At 36.1% G+C, this 16929-nt stretch overlaps 1 protein-coding gene across 1 annotated transcript in view; it reads left to right on the top strand.

The window, feature by feature from the left end:
* Snx16 (sorting nexin 16) overlaps window positions 1-16929 on the top strand; it is a 38031-nt gene that overhangs the window by 19543 nt on the left and 1559 nt on the right. Inside the window, exons 6-8 of the mRNA XM_008836781.3 lie at window positions 8283-8352; window positions 15762-15898; window positions 16396-16515. Of these exons, the coding sequence (XP_008835003.1) occupies window positions 8283-8352; window positions 15762-15898; window positions 16396-16515 (327 nt within the window). The remainder of the gene's footprint in view (window positions 1-8282; window positions 8353-15761; window positions 15899-16395; window positions 16516-16929) is intronic.

Genomic DNA, 16929 nt, shown 5'->3' with positions numbered 1-16929 from the left:
CCCTTCTCTGCACTCTACATTCATATATGCAGTTACACTCTTGACAGCTCTCAGCTGCCTTAAACATTACCTCAAACCTAAAACAATCTTGAAAGCATAGTTTTCAGTTTACCCTAATTTTCAGCACCATTATCTACCCAAACCTGCAAGTTATCTTTGGTATATCCCTCATTGTCTTCCTTTCTTCCTTCATGTTTTAGGACCCTTTCACACTTGTCTACTTTTCCTCTATCCCTGCATCACCATCCTAGTGCAAGCAGATCTCTACCTTACTTGCTGTAGAAGTCTTACTGCTCATCTTCCTCTCTGTGCTCATTTCTGTAGAGCTATGATCTTTTGTGGTGCAATTTGATGAAGTCACTTTGGTCCCAGCCTGCTTACCTAGCTTTCCAGCCATGGATTTGTTATTTCTCTTCATCACCCATTCTGTTTACATCTACTGTATTTATCTTCTCTTTCTCCAAAGTCACCTTGCACCTTGTTCTTCAAGTCCAGTCCATTATTTCCTAGAAGGCTGCATTTCATACTACTGCCCACATGTCTTCAGCCTTGGCTACGCCTGTCCATGCCAAAGAGTTCAATACAAACGTCACTTCATTAAGTAACTGACCTTGACTGTCCCCTTATCCCACCGCCATCAAAGATGAGGTCTCTTCTTCTTCCCCATAATATTTATAGCAGTCCTGGTTTGAGAGTCATCTCCTAAAGCTGTAAGATACCTGCTTATACAGTGAACTTCTATACTTCTAGGATGATACTAGCTTTGTCCATCTTGAGAGTTGAGAAGCTCTCATTTAAGTCATCACCAATGCGGTTTAATTCTTAGGGAATGCCGGTGGAGAAAGACTGGTTGGTACTTGACTTTCATTTCCTTTTGGTTTGCAAATTATTTCTGTGATTATTTGGTTGTGTTTCTCCCACCAGATGGTAAGATTCATAACAGGTTATATGGTTGTTTTATTTACTTTCCAGTGGCCCATTCTTAGCCCAGTGCTAACATAGCTCTCAAGAAGTGTTTCTGAAATGAATGGCAAAACTGTTCGTAGTCACTGTTTATCAGAAAAGATTGTAAAAATATGATGGACTTAACTGTTAGTGGTTTACGTGGAGGGAACTTATCCCTACTTTTTATATATATGTAAAGTGAGATATATATACACACATTTACATTTCTCAAAACATAAAGGAAGAAAGATTATTGTTAATTCCAGCACACAAAGCAGTAACAAAAACTAGTAAGTACTAAAATGATAGAAAAGTCTTTGAAGTTGTTTTATACACTACAGTTAAAACACTTTTAAAATAAGAAACCTGTATATCCTCCCCCTTTCTTTTGTCCCATATTCAGCAAGCCTTCATGTCTTTGGACTGGAAATGTGCCTAGTAAGAGTAAATGACCGTATTCTTTTCTAATCAGATATTAATAATGGGCCACTGTAAGTAACTCATAATTTCTTAATTTTTAAATAGCAAAATGTAGCTTATTTAGATTTTTCTTTTTAAATTAATGGTAATAGATTTCAGCCACTAAATGTTAGGCATTGCTAGGCATATACCTAGGTAGGGTGCCTAGCAAGGCCCTGTCAAAAAATAAAATAAATAAAATTAAATGAAATAAACCAACTTATCAGGAAGAAGAAAGTCAGGACTGGGAATGTAGCTTGGTGGTAAAGCATGTGCTGTGCATGCCTAGGGCTTTGACTTTGAACCCCAGCTCTGCAGATAAAAAACCAAAAGAGTAGACACTTTGCTAGAGACATCCAAGGTCTTGCAGTCCAGAAATGGCACACCTCAGACCATTGGTAGCCTTGCCCAGTTCATAAATCAGCATTTCAGAAAAATGAAGGTTTCTGAGCCAAGTATGTTGGTAAAAAGTTTTTTTTTCTTCTTTTACAAAATTTAAAATTCTAAGTTTTGCATGAAAAAGTCTAGTTTTCCTCAGGCAATACATTCATACACATAAAAAAAGAGCACTGGCTGCTCTCGCAGAGGACCCAGTTTCAGTGTTCAGTTCCCAGCACCACCCATATGGTGGCTAATCATTCATAATTCCAGTTCCAGGGGATCCAGTGCCCTCTTCTGTCCTTTGTGGGCACTGCACAACATGGATCCACTTACACACATGCAGGTATTAACACTCATACACATAAAATTTTTAAAAATCAAAAAAAGAAGTTGGATCGGAAATAGAATCATTGTGCTTTGTGATAAAGTACACATTATTTTTTGTGGGTGATGTGTAGCATTTTATTTATCTCACAATAAAAGGGGTTTTTTAATAAATTGTTAAGCATGAGAAGGGGTTTTCATCCACCTTAACTCTTAGTCCATAACTCACTGGTCTTAAAATTCATTTAGAGAAAATAGGCTGCTATTTGAAAAAAAAAAAAGAAATAAGGGAGTTTGTAAGTTGCTGCTTTGTTTGATATGGATTATAAACGTCACAAGAACTCACTGAAAGAGAGAATGAGTACTATTAGCAGTAATGGAGCAGAAGTGGAAATAGGATTTGGATGCCTAGAAAGTAAGGTTGAGATTAGTGGTAGAGAAATGTATATGGGTCAGAAACAAGCAATTAGAAGATCTGTAGAAAGTCTGAGGCTGCCAGATAGTGATTTACAAATGTAAGGTCAGTTCCTTAAAGCTCATATAGTACTTTCTTGGTTTGGTGGGGGGTTGTTGCTATATTTTATATTGTATCTCCCCACCATTCAGCACTAATCATTCTGTAGGTATGAATGCCTAATTCTCAACTGTGGGGGGGGACACAATCACCTGCTGTGACTGCTGTCTGTCGGGAGCATTATTACTGTTGCCCTCTGTACAGGATTTCCATGCCCCCTTCAGATAAATCCACATAGTAGCTGCTGGAAAAGATAACTCACTATGGAAAGACATCATTGTTTTTTAAAATATGGAGGATTCTTTCTTCTTTATGATTAAAATGAAAGAGAGGGAGTTCCTCCTAAGAGAAAAGGAGAATATACAAGAACATAAAGCTGCACTAATAAGTCACTACATATAAATGTCGGATATGGTGCCGTACTCCTGTAATCCCAGCACTCAAGATATTGAGGCAGGAGGATATCAATTTCCAGATCAGGCTGGGCTACACATAAGACCCTGTCTACATTCTTTTTAAGTGTCTATGTGACCAGATAGTCAATCATATATTAATATGAGCTGTTCTTTGACTTTCCTTTTGGATAGCCTTTGCACCTTGCAGCACAGTGGTTACTTCGCTCATGTTGGGTAAAGCTTGCCTTAACAGAGCTGGAAGCTCTTACTCCTGGGATTGCTCCATCTGTGACAAGGCAACAATGGAAAAAAGAGTCAGAAGGAAACTAAGAATTCTTAGTATGCAAGTACTGAGAATATTGTTCTCAGGTATATTTAGAAAATATAAAGCAAGAAAACAAATAGTATTTCCATGATAACAGGATTTATTAGAGATTTTATCTGTTCAACAAATGTTTATTTAGGGCTTACTATATAAAGTGTGGCTACACAAAGATGAATTAGATGCTGATTCTGTTTTGTAAAAAATCTAAATAAGAAGACATGCCCTTAAAAATGATAATGGAAAGAAACTTAGATACTTTTTAGAGGAGGAAAAGACAGGACTGGACTGAATGACATTTCAGCTGGCCTCTAAAGAATTAATGATATTTGGACCATCAAAGCGAGGGTGACAAAGGATTTTTCAGATGAAAGAAACTCTTCTAATCAGACTGCAGAAGCAGAACCCACAGTTAGGTGCTGATAAAACACAGACCTCAGTTTGTCAAGGTGAAGTAGATACGGAGAGTTACTTTGCACAGTCTGTCATAATTAAAATGCAGCTACTGGTTTATGCTGCCTTCTACTCTGACATTATTTTACCATTAATCAGCAGAGCAAAATTTTACAGTTCTCTGTTTTCTGAGGTATTTCCATCCTATCTGCCAGTACTTTGTCCTATGAAAAGGAACCTCCAGGCACTAGCACAGCACCAACCCTAGTGGAGGATAGAAAATGGAACGAGTGAAAGAAGGCCTTCATGACTAGTTAATAGAAAAGCTGAACATGAAGTATAAGTAAGAGTGAGGATGAGGTGGGAAGGCTGAGCCAGAATAACAGCCGGTCTAAGTAGCTGCCTGTCAGCATGAAACACAGCTGTAGGCATGAAGATGAGTTTTGCCAGAGTGTCACATAAAAAAGAAAACTAATTGAGTGTAGGTATGTGCTTTATGCCAGCCCTAAGAGCTTAGTTCTCTTCCAGCTAGAGCCATAAATGGGATTTGAAATATTTGGAATCAGAAGACATAAAACTAGTAGAGTCTAGGGGTCCAAAAGTATCCAAGTGAAAGAAGGCTAGGCTCATTAGACTCCCGGTGCCAGGCTATCCCATCTACCAGAAGCCCACTTCTATCATATATTGTGATTGTCTCACCAGACCTGACTTCCTGAGTCTTCATCCCCAAAGTTGTATTTAGTATCTTTGGTTTGGGGGAGTTTTTTGGTTTTCATTGAACTGGTAGAAAATATTTAAGAAAAGTATTAACTGATGAATATTTTTATGCAGTGACTTTTGTGTCAATTTTGGTTTGGACAGAATTTATGTTATTACAGACTTTTGTTTTTTGACTTTTTTTTTTTTTAAGAGGCAGCCTTGCTATATAGCCCAGGCTAGCCTTGAATTTATAGAAGGCAAGGAACGATTCTGTATTGGGGAATGACCCAATGGTTAGGAGCACTGACTGCTCTTGCAGAAGACCCAGGTTTGATTAACAACTGTGTGTTAACCCAGTGGTTAACAACTGTCTGTAACTTCAGTTCCAGGAGATCCAATGCCCTCTTCTGACCTCCATGGGCACTGCATGACATAGATGCACTTAATATGCAGGCAATTATACTCATATGCATAAAAAAATAAAATATTATTTTTAAAAAATAAATATTTGGGAATTTTGTTGTATTCTCTAGTATTACCATTTCTTGAAGATTCTTGTTTGTCCACTCCTTGGATTCCAGTTCCATTTGAGGATGTTAGCGGTCTTATTCCACCAAGAGTCCTGTTGAAGTGGAAGGAAGGTGGAGATGAGCTTGGTACAATCAGTTCCAGTTGGAGCCCTTTGAAGCTGTGCCCCTGTGATGCATGTTTTAAAGAGTAAGGCATGGAGTAGAGCCTTAAAGCTCTGTAGATAACAACTCGGGGAGTCTAGTGCATCTGAGCAGGAGCCACACATCATACAAGTTTAGAAAAGGGACTGAGACAGAGCAGCTACTCAAAACAATCCCTCAGCAGGGCACACTGTCAACATCATTGTTGATCATAATTTCACTGTGGACTGGGGCTAAAGAGGATACACATATTCCTTAACCACTTTTCCTTTCCAAATAGGAGCAGTCCAGAAGTAATTGGTTATCATAAATGTGTTATAAAAGTACAAAATCTTGGGTGTAAACCTGATAGACATTGGGTCGTGACTGAAAATACTGAACATTTAATTTTTTTGTTAGTATAAAAAATAATTGGCTTCATTTTAGTGTTTTATACATGGCTTGCTTTTGTTGATCTTCCCCCACTGTGCTCCCCATCCTCCTGTCTCCCTTCTGCTCTACCCCACCGTCCTCCCTCCTACATTCATGGTGCCCTTTCTAGTCTCTGGCCTAAATACACACACACAGAAATATACACACAAAAAAATTAAGATCTAAGATTGTCATATGAGAAAAAACTTTTGATATTTTACTTAACAGAAGAACTTTGAGTTCCAACCTTTTTCCTGCAAGTATCATTGTTTCATTTTTCTTTACATCTGAATAAAATTCTGTTGTGTAGATGTGCTGCATTTACATTATCCATTCCCCTGTCAGTGGACATCTAGGCTAGTTCTTTTTCTTAGCTATTTACAATTAAATAGTGCAGCAGTAAACATGGATGAAAAGTATAACTGGTAAGCTGACTTAGATTCCTTTGGATATATATCCAGGTAAGGGATAGCTGGCTCGTATGGTAGTTCTGTATGTAGTATTTTGAGAAGCATACTGATTTGTGTGGTGGCTACATTCCCATCAGCAGTGAAGAAAAGTACCTCTTTCCCCAAATCTTCACCAGCATTTATTGTTCCTTTGATTTTAGCCATGCTAACTGGGATAAGATGGGGAATCACAAAGCAATTTTAATTTACATTTCCCTCATGGCTGAAGATATTGGACATTTTGAAGTGTTTATTAGCCATTTGTATTTCTTCTGAACTGTTTTTGTTTTGTTTTGTTTTTTTAAGTTCATTGCCCATTGATTGATTGGAACATTTGTTTTTAATTGCCATGTTTCACTCACACTTTGTCCTATCCAGCCCCAAAGCAATTTCCCATGGCTGACTTTTATCCATCTGTAGGTATTTCCATAGGAAGAATGACTGGGCAGGATTATATATACTTCCTACACCAGAACACTAGTAGTTCTACTTTGTACTGTCAAACAGTTGGGGTTTTCTAAACATAAAACCGAAGAGTGCTGCACAGAAGTCAATGGTGTTAGGAGAAGTAGCCTGCAAGAAGAAAGAATCCAAAGAACAAAGTCATAAGACAAAGTAATTTGAAGATAGAAAAGGGCACACATTTATACTCAGAAAACAGATTTAAGGTCCATCTTGACCACTTGAACTATGTGACATTGGAAAGATCATTTTACTCACTTGACTTTGATGTCATTTCTATGATAGAAGAACTAGTATCCTAACCTTCCCAGATTGTTAAGTGTGAAAGCTCTGTGTGTGATGCAGTGTGAGCACATTAGAGCATTGCTGATGCTTCTTGGAGGTGAAGCATTAGAGGAAATGGGGTAACATCCTTGATGCGTGTTGATGTTATGTGAAGCAGGACGTGGGGTTACCATGAGTAAGTGGAGAGAGTTGAACTAAGACTCAGAAGTTGAACCAGTGAAGAGACAAATTGTGGCTTACTGAGGGAGATAATTTCAGTTTTACTCATATATAGGTTTTTCCATAAAAACCGAGGAAGAAGTAAAGTATGATCTGTCCTTGGCTGAGCCTTTATACTGAGTACAGTATTGTATAACTGTAATAATTCAACTGTAAACCTAAAAATTTACAGCCAATTTTGAAAAAGATGCATCTTATTGCACAACACGGGTACAATCACATACATGCAGGCAATACACTCATACACATAAAATAAAAATAATAAAATATTTTTTTAAAAAGGACAAAAAGTGTAGGAAGGGTGGTTCAGCCATATCATATTGCAGATCTTTCCTCAGCATCCCTGGGATGTGTGCTTTCCCCTCATTGTAAAGCTTGCATAGTCTAGAATTTGCTCACCAGCAGCTTCTTTGCTCCGTCTTTGGGTTTAATGCTCTTTATACTAACTCATATCCATTTTTCTTTTAGAAAGATTTCATTAAAAAGCCTGTTTCTCTCTTCAGGACTGCATAACCCTGTCATAAACCTCTCTGGCCCAATCTGACCCCCAAATCCCCATTCTTTTTTCAACATAGGGTTGAATCTCATTTATGTAGTAATCAGATAATCATATTCTTGTCTTTTGCAAATAAGAAGAATTAAAGCTGCACATTATTTTTTGACACAAATATAAAGTTATCTCTTGGTCCCAAAATTGTGTTCTGGAAGAGGGCTTTTTTGTTTTGTTTTGTTTTATTGTCAGGAAGTTTGATTATCTACCTTCTTAACCTGTTGCTGATGGTGGCAAAGGAACATAGGAATCCTATTTGATATTGTAAAAAGTTTTTGTAATTCAGAGATGGTCAGAATTTTTTCTCTTAAAATATCTGGGTGAACTATTTAAATTAATAAATATTGCAAGGGCAGTCTTTAAGGTATTTCATAGTAAATGCTTTTCAGTGAGTAGAAGAATTCACTGAAGAAGGAAAAGAGGAATACACATTAGGAATTGTGTTTATTTGTAGCAGGGTGATGACTTCACCTGTTAGAACTGATGCTTCTTTGAAGTCAAAATAAGGTGGCTCACTACTCTGGCTTCTCTCTGTGTTTTATGTCTTACTGGTTTATATGTTAATAGTAAACTTGTGGCTTTTACTTATATTTATAAGATCTTAGAAAATAGCATAAAATCTTTGTATCTTTTATACTTCGAAATCTGCATTTGGCTATTTACATGAAGATGCATAAGTATTTTAGTATTATCAGCAAAACAATTTGTTTAACATATTGCATAGTTTCAAAGTACCTTTTGCTTTCTGCTGTCTTTTGTAAACTTATTTGTATGCCAGCTAATTTTTTTTTACCTTTGAAAAGCCTTGCAGTGAGAGAATTTCTTTGTCTGGATGATCCACCAGGTCCATTTGATAGCCTAGAAGAAAGCAGGGTAAGTGCTGTATTATATATCACATGAAAGAGGAACAAATAATACAGTACAATTACTACATTGTTTCTTGAATGGATTAGAAAGCAGCAAAATATTATCAGTTCAAACTACAGTAGTTTTTATACAGAAAGCTTTTAATGGTTGAATCAAAGGTTTCTTTCATTGAATACATGGACCTAGTTCAGTGAAAAGATTAAACTTCATACATGTCATACAGTGATTTACAGTCTAAAATCCTGCCTTATTTTTAATGCTTCAGAAATAAAATGATACAAGAATTTAGGTTTACTTCATTTGATAGTATTATTTTATACTGATCTTTCTTCCATTTAAGATATTCAAGTAAGGAACCTACTGTTATATTCAGATTGAAGTGATGTTCAGTAGAAAGGATTGTCTTGTTAAATTCAGCTCATGCTTAATGCTACTCACATTACAGTAATTGACGTATTAAAGTGGCCTATTTCTTGAACCAATAGGCTAGATTCACAAACAGATTTGGTAATATTAGATTAGCTAGGATTTTATGCAAGTTTTCCCTCAAAATGTTTAATGGTAGTTAAATGAAAAGATTTAATTGTTAGGCTTGCAGTTTTATTCAGTCAAATAGTGACAGTTCTTTGTGTTAGAGTAAATGCTGTAGCTTTTTAAAAACAGCTTTATTGAAGCAAAATCTCCCAAAATTTACTCCTTTGCTATTTTGTTATTTCATTATCAATACACAGCTGTGCCATCATCACTATAATTCAGTTTTAGAATATTCACGTTACTTCAAAAATTTTTTCTTTAAGTTATTTTACCATCAGCTGGTACTCCCAAGGCCATTACTAATCTGCTTTCAAGCTCTATAAATTTGTCTTTTTTGTTTACTCCATATTGCTCACACAATAATGTGGTGTGTGTGTGTGTGTGTGTGTGTGTGTGTGTATGTGTGTAATTCATGTACACTATATATAATCTTTCATGTATATAGTTTACTAAATTTTAATCTTGTACCAGGCTTCTTTCACTTAGCATGTCTACAGGAATTTCATTTTATAGCCTTTATCTTCATTATTTTTTTTTTTTTTATGCTTGCAACAAATTGCATTTCCCTAGTTACCAGCTGAGTGATGGTTACGTTGTTTTCAGTTTTGTACCACCATAAATATGCTGTGGACAGTTTCATCAAGCACTTTGTGTGGATACATGCTTTCCTTTCTCTTCAGTTGTTCCATGTGAAAAGAACTGTTTTATAATAAAGCAACTAATGTTTAACTTTTAAAGGACATTGATAAACTATTGATGGGCTATTTTGCCTAATTGTTTTTCCACTGGTTGTTTAGGAGTTTCCATTTTCCATGCCCTCACAAACATTGGAGGTTATATGTCTTCTGTTTTTAAGTTTAAATTTTTTAATAATTTTTATTGAATTTTTGCAAATTTTATACAATACATTTTGATCATATTTTGACCCTCTCCCCTATCTGCATCCTTCTTATAACCCCTCACCACATGTGCTCTGTCATATATATTAAGGCCTCTTGAGGCAAGTTTTTGTTCCCAAATGTCCTTTGTTGTACATCTGGCCACTGGAGCCTGGTTAGCCTATCTAGGCCACATCCTTAGAGAAAACCAACTCTCCCTCTCCATTAGTCATCAGTCATCAGTTGCCCCTAGTTCCTCAGCCAAGGTTGGGACTTCTTACTTCCCCACTTTTTTTTTTTTTTTTTTTTTTTTTTTTTTAATGTGTATGAGTGTATTACCTGCATGTACGTAAGTGCACCTGGGTCATGCAGTGCCTGCAGAGGTCAGAAGAGGATGTTGGATTCCCCTGGAACTGGAGTTTCAAACAGTTGTTAGCTGCTGTGTGGGTGCTGGGAACTGAACCCGGACCCTCTGCAAGAGCAGCAGTGCTCTTAACCACTGAGCCATCTCTCCAGCCCCATCACTTCCCTATTTCTGTGCTGGAATTATATCTGGCTTGAGCTTGCATGGGTCTTATACATGTCACCATTGCTGTAAGTTCATATAAGCAACTTCCTAGCTGTCTAGAAAAATGTTCCCTTGTGGTCATACAGTACCTCTGGCTCTTAAAATCTTTCTGCTCCCTATTCTATCATGGCCCCTGAGCCTTGAATGGCAGAGGTTTGATGCAGGTGTCCTATTCAGGGATAAGTACTCTGCAGTCTCTTGTTCTCTGCACTTTGGCCAGTTATGGCTTTCTGGGTTAATCACCATTTACTGGTTGAGGAAGCTTTGCTGGTGAGAGCTGAGAGATGCATTGATATTCTTTCTTCCCCCTGTTCAGCTGTGTTTCTTGAGCTTAGGTGTACAGGTTGCATTGCAGATGTGTCACTTATGGCTGGGTACCTCATAGACACTTATTTGACCATTTGCGGGACTTTGTAATAATCTCTATCTATTGCAAAAAGAAGCTTTGATGAGTGGTCAGAAGTACACTTGTCTGTAAATATAAGGATACATATTTAGGATACAGTAAGAAATTATGTTGGTCTAGGGATGTGATAGAAGTAGATTTTTCTCTAGGATCTATGACTTCTACAATTATGTGTATTTGACTATGTGTACAGTACCATACATGAGTTTCCTCCCATTGAGTGGCCTTAAGTTCAATTAGACAGCTGTTGATTTACCCCCAAGATAAAAGTGCTACTACTGCACCAACAGAGATTGTTTGTTGGGATGGTCATTGCTGTGGTTTGTAGACTTTATAACTGGTTGGAATCACCGATTGTTTTCTCCCCTCCCCCCACCTTGGCTTTTTTATAGTATTCTCTGATACTAAGAGAGCAAGTCTTCAGGATTGTTTTTGATGTTGGTTTTCTTCCAACCCTTTGTCTGAGTAGTTCTACTCTCTTCTCCATTGACTGTGATGAAGAGTCAGCCTTCATCTTCATCATCATTTCCATGCACATAGTGGGTCCATTTGCCCTGATGCTGATGATCCTCTGTCTTTGACTTTTAACAATCTGATTATGATATATCATCATGTAAGTCTCTTTGTGTTTATCATACTTGTCTTCATTGAGCTTCCTGGAATTAATTGGTAGGTGAATTCTTGCCTCAAATTTGGGGATTTTTTTACCATTATTTTTTCAAATATTCTTCAGTCCATCTCCTTTCTTTCTGTATCTCCTCTATAGTTCATGTTATTGCACAAGTCTCTAAAGTGTTGTTGATTTTCTCCAATTAGTTTCATTCAGTTATTGATTTCTTTGTTCATAAGGTTGGATAATTTCTGTTGAACTGTTTTCAAGTTCATGGCTTCACATTTTTGTCATGTCAGATCTGCTGTTAAGTATCTTTTACTCATTTTTTTCATTCAGTCGTTTTATTTAACTCCAGAACTTTGTTTGTAGAACATCTAATACTCAAGCTACTTCAAAATACTCTGTATAGCATTGTTTAGATCCTTTAGAGATAACTTTATGTTTACTACGGTTTTTCCCCAATTATGTGTGTCCTGATGATTTTGCTGAATAGTAGACATTTCAGGAGATGCATTTTAGCACCCTTGATTCAGAATCTGCCTTGTAGACTGATTAATTTGTCTCCCCATTTGGTAACTGATGTAGCCACTAGTTTTGCTTCTTTTGTTACTTTGACCTAAAATGTATTTGGAAAGTTAAAGCTATATTTTAAGTGTATATATTATGCTGAAGAATAATTGGTGTTGTCATTACTTTTTCAGCTCATGAAGCACATGATTTTGATTACTTGCAAGTATAGTATTCTTTTTTTCCTGCAAGAGCTCTTAAACATTTTTAATTTTTATATTTTCCCTTACACAAAAAGTCTTCTTAGTTCAAAATACGTACCAGTTAATGTGTATAGAATATTAGAACTGAGTTGGGAAAGAGTAGGAGTTGGTTTGCATTAGGATTTCTGAGACTCTACACTATTAGCACTTGAGACTGACAATTCTTTGACGAGGGGGAGTAAACCAGTTCATTGCCAGATTTCCTCTCATTATAAACTCAATCTTGGTTGTAATAACTTATATAAATAGGTCCTCAAAGGTATATTGAGCTTATACACTCAACAAAGCAATACAGAATGTTCTTAGAATCTTTCTCTAAAATAGATGTATATTCTTATGACTTTACTTGAAAATAAATGTTTATTTAGATAAGAAACTTAAAGAAATTCTGTGCTGGCTCCTGTCTTTCAAAGTAAAAGTGACTATAGTGATTTTATATCTCTTTGGATTGCAGACATCTTAAGCAGTCTCTTATTTAAAAAAAAAAAAAAAAAACCCAAAGTAACTCAGCCCACATTTTTTAAGTATAAGTTAAAATGATTCAAAAGATCAGAAGCTTCAATCCAGTAAATCTTATTCCTCCTCTGCTCTTGCCACAACCTGTTAAAGGAAGCATTATGAGTACAAACAATTAAAACCTAAATCCTTCATCTTCTTTTCCCCACTTAAATTCATCTACAGGTTAGGAACTTAATTTTCTTGTTCCTAAGTTTGAGAAAAGCAGAAAGTGAGAATGTGACTGAGCTTCGCTAGGTAATGAAACATGTTTTCTTTTTTTTTAAATAATTTATTGAGAATTTCATACATTCATATAAGATGTTTTGATCAAATCTATGCCTGCTCCCTCCCCTCCAACTCCTCCCATATCTCCCCACCACTTTTTTCTGATAACTTCTTGTATTCTTTCTTCTTCTTCTTCTTTTTTTTTTAAATGGGGCTTTTTGCTACTCTAACATTCCCCCCTCTGAAGAGGTAACCCTAAAATCTTTTAAGGATTAGATAAGAGCTCCCAAATACTTTCTACATTTTTGGCCTTTGGAACGGAGTATGTTGCTAAGAGGCCCAAGGACATTTTGACTTATAGCCAAGGAGCTAGCTACTTTTCTTTGGTGTCTTTTTACCCTAACTGCCTAGCCAATTCCTGAAACATGTTTTCTAAAAGCCTTTGCTAGTAAATTTTCCAGTACTGATGAACGTCAATCAAAAGAATTACTGTATCACAGGTAGCATCACCGTTTACAATTCATTTTGTGGCACAGCTGTGGTTTAATGGTTTCCTAGGGATACAAATCATTTTGACGTCTCATTAATAGGTGAAATAGTTCCCATCAGGATATTTTTCTAATGATAATTCTAAAACATAGTCTCCTGTTATACACATCTTTCCTGGGATAATAGGATAATTTTTAATCTTGGAAGAAACTCAAGGATTTATATAAGGTATAATTATAGGAGTGAAATTATTTGGTTATTATTTGTTTCCTCCTCAGCTACACTACTACATTTGGAGAATTATTCCCAAAATTTATTCTTATTCTATCAGTTTACACATTTACCAGCAGTGCATTGTCATGTTGCTTCATACCGCCTTTCACCCAAAGTGTTATTAGCCTTGTAATTCTAGACTGACTTTCTTGGTAACTGTGCCCCAGCTCCTTTCTGTCAATGTCCCATTCCCATCCTTTGTCATATTTTCTGTGATGTTTATTTCCCAAAACTTCAGAGCACAAAGATAGTCTCTTAAATTATTTTCTGATGGTAAAACTTTGCTTTTCATCCTCAGGTGCTTTAATTGACTGAGCTTTCTGGATCCCAACACCATTTATTAACATGTTCTCCCCCCGCCACACACACACTTCTTAGAAACTTTCCTAACCTTCATTATTCATCATGACTGTTTGTGGCCAGTCAGTTCTGGCTCAGTCATCTCTCTCTATCCTTCTTCCAGTTCTATACAACATCAGTTATGATAGCTTTATAATCTTAGTATCTGACAGAACAAAGGTTTTTGTCCATGGTTTTCTTCAAAATTGGCTATTAACTATTCCATGTGATTTTTGTAATCAACTCATGAATTCCTTGAAATTTCCATTGTATTTTATTTCGGAATATCCTTCAATAAAGGTTTGATTTCTTTCTTCCTTGAACTTCTAAGGAAAAGATTTAGTCTTACTGTTTTGTTAATAATTATTGTTTTATAATTCAAATTATTGCCATTGAATTGTTAATTCTTGTGTTTATTTCACATCCCTATTGAATCTGTATAGATCTTTTTGAACTTTCTGTATAACTAACCATACGCCCAGTGCTAACATGTATGGTTTTTCCTAAGTCATAGTATCTTCTTGTCGTTTCCTGGATTACTGCACATGCTAGGATCTTTGAAAATACATTGAAGCCATTATAGTGGGCATCCTTTTCCTTTCTTCCTAACTTTAAAAGAAATAACCTAATTTACGTTATTAGGTGTGGTGTTTTCTGTAAACTGTTGGTAGTTGTGATTGTGTTTTACTTGTTACTGTGTGCTTTTTAAGTGTAAGGAAGATGTCTTCTGTTCTAATTTGCTGTGTTGTAGGGTATATATCTGTGTCTGTGTGTCATTAATGGTTTTGCTTGCATCTATAAAGATAGTCATGTAAATTTTTTAAATCTTAGTATAAATTATATCCATAGATTTTCAAATGATAAAATTATTTGTGAAAGAAAAAAATTCATCTTTTTTATTGAATTTAGATAATAATGATTTCATTTCAAATTCCTGAGTATTTTGTTTTCCTTTCTGTCTCTCACTGACACTTGTGTTAAGATTATTCCAATTTTCTGGGGCTGGAGAAATGATTCAGTGGTTAAGTACACTGACTGCTCTTGTGGACGACCCAGGTTCAAGTCCTAGCACCTACATGGCAGCTAACAACTGTCTGTAACTCCAGTTCCAGGGGCTCCAACACCATCTTCTGACCTCTGTTGGCACTGCATGACATGGGTATACTCACTTATATGCAGGCAATACACTCATACATATAAAAATAATAATAATAAATTAAAAAATATTTTTTAAAAAAGATTATTCCAGTTTTCTAAGTTAAAGAATTGTTTTCTTTTTCTATTCTCCATAGCTCCTCAAATACTATTAGTATTTTTGTTATTTCAGTCTTCCTCAGAACTTGACTGTAAGATTAACGTGACTGATACGTCCTTTAGTTAATCAAGTTTTTAATAATTGATTCCATTTTCTTTAAATACATGACTATAGTTTATTCAGCTTATCTATTTTGGTGAAAAGCAGTTTTGATAATTGTATTTTTATAGAAATTCGCTATTTTTATAGTTTTTAATCTACAGCTGTATAAGGGTATTCTTCACTTTCTCACATGATTTTAATCTATTGCTATATGTGTAACTGTTTATCCATTTTCAGTCTCAGTCTGTAGTTATTCTCAAGAAAGGGAACTACCAGTTGTCCTTGGTCCTTGGGAACAAAGAATGCCAGCATAGCGGTGTTCTCAAAGTGTAGAGAACAGATCGTTTCAGGTTTTTTATCCATATTACTTTGATGTCCATGATTCTCACTCTTTAGTAATGTTTTTGAGGAAGGTGCTACATAAATTTGTAATTTTATTCTTTGTATGCATGTTTCCTTTTAAAGGCTTTCTGTGAAACTTTAGAAGAGACTAACTACCATTTACAGAGAGAACTACTTGAAAAGCAAAGGGAGGTGGAATCCCTGAAGAAACTGCTCAGTGAAAAGCAGCTTCACATAGATGCGTTAGAGAACAGAATCAGGTGGGTTGTGATACTTGCATCTGTGGTCTGATCAGTTTAACTCCTACACTTTGGGCCAAAGTTCGGTTAGATTTTAATGATTTAGGAAGCTCCGGATTCTGAAAGTCCTAAGCTTTTGATCTACTTCCTTGTAAACTGGGAAAAACTTATCTTCTCATGATTGAATGTAGGTGGCCAGACATTTGAAGGATCAGAAACCTCAGGAAGATAAACTGATTGATAAGATTAACGTTATTCATGTTAACCTACTTTGTATGTTCTTAACTTCTGACTGTCAAAGCTCTAGTTGCCTTCCCATTGGCATATGCTGATATAAGTAGAGATGGTTTTAAATTATAGCTGCTGATTTTTCTGTTCTCTCCCATAAGGCAGCAGTTTATTAGTCCTGAGACTGCACTGCACAAAGCACCTGAAGGTTACTAATGCTGCATGTGTTCATGACAGTGAAGGTATCCCTGTCTTAGAGAAAATAACTTCCTGTTGTAACATACTTTCAGAACATTGTCCTTAGAACCTGAAGAGTTACTGTATGTGTCAGGAACAGAAGGTAGACAGATCCTACAGGTTAAGTCCTCTGTACTTGAGGTCCATCGAGATGTCTTGGATGAAGAATCTAGGTATGTAACATTTAGTTTATTATTTTATGATAATTTAAATCTTAAGTACTTTTTATGAACTTGGTGTTACTATGTCATGAATGTACTGATCATAGAAAGATATTAAGGTATACTGGCTTCTCCCTAATAAAAGGAATTTGCTCGCTAACAACCCTAGCGTAATTGGCAAGCTCCAGGTCAGTGAACACCCTGTCTCAAGAAACTGATAAGGAGGTACAGTGGGTAAAGGTGTTTGCCACCAAGCCTGACAACCTGAGTGTAATCCCTGGGTTCCAAAGGTGGTAGAAGGAGAGAACCGACTCCCTAGTTGTCCTCTGACCTGCAAATGCATGCTGAGATACAAACACACACAAGATAGTTGATGATAAATAGATGATAAGATAGGTAGGTAGGTAGGTGAGTAGGTAGGTAGAT

Source organism: Nannospalax galili, unplaced genomic scaffold (genome assembly GCF_000622305.1).
Source record: "Nannospalax galili isolate Female #2095 unplaced genomic scaffold, S.galili_v1.0 scaffold370, whole genome shotgun sequence".
Taxonomy (NCBI): Eukaryota; Metazoa; Chordata; class Mammalia; order Rodentia; family Spalacidae; genus Nannospalax; species Nannospalax galili.
Note: the sequence above shows the minus strand (reverse complement) of the source record. Positions and strands in the feature narration are given on the sequence as shown.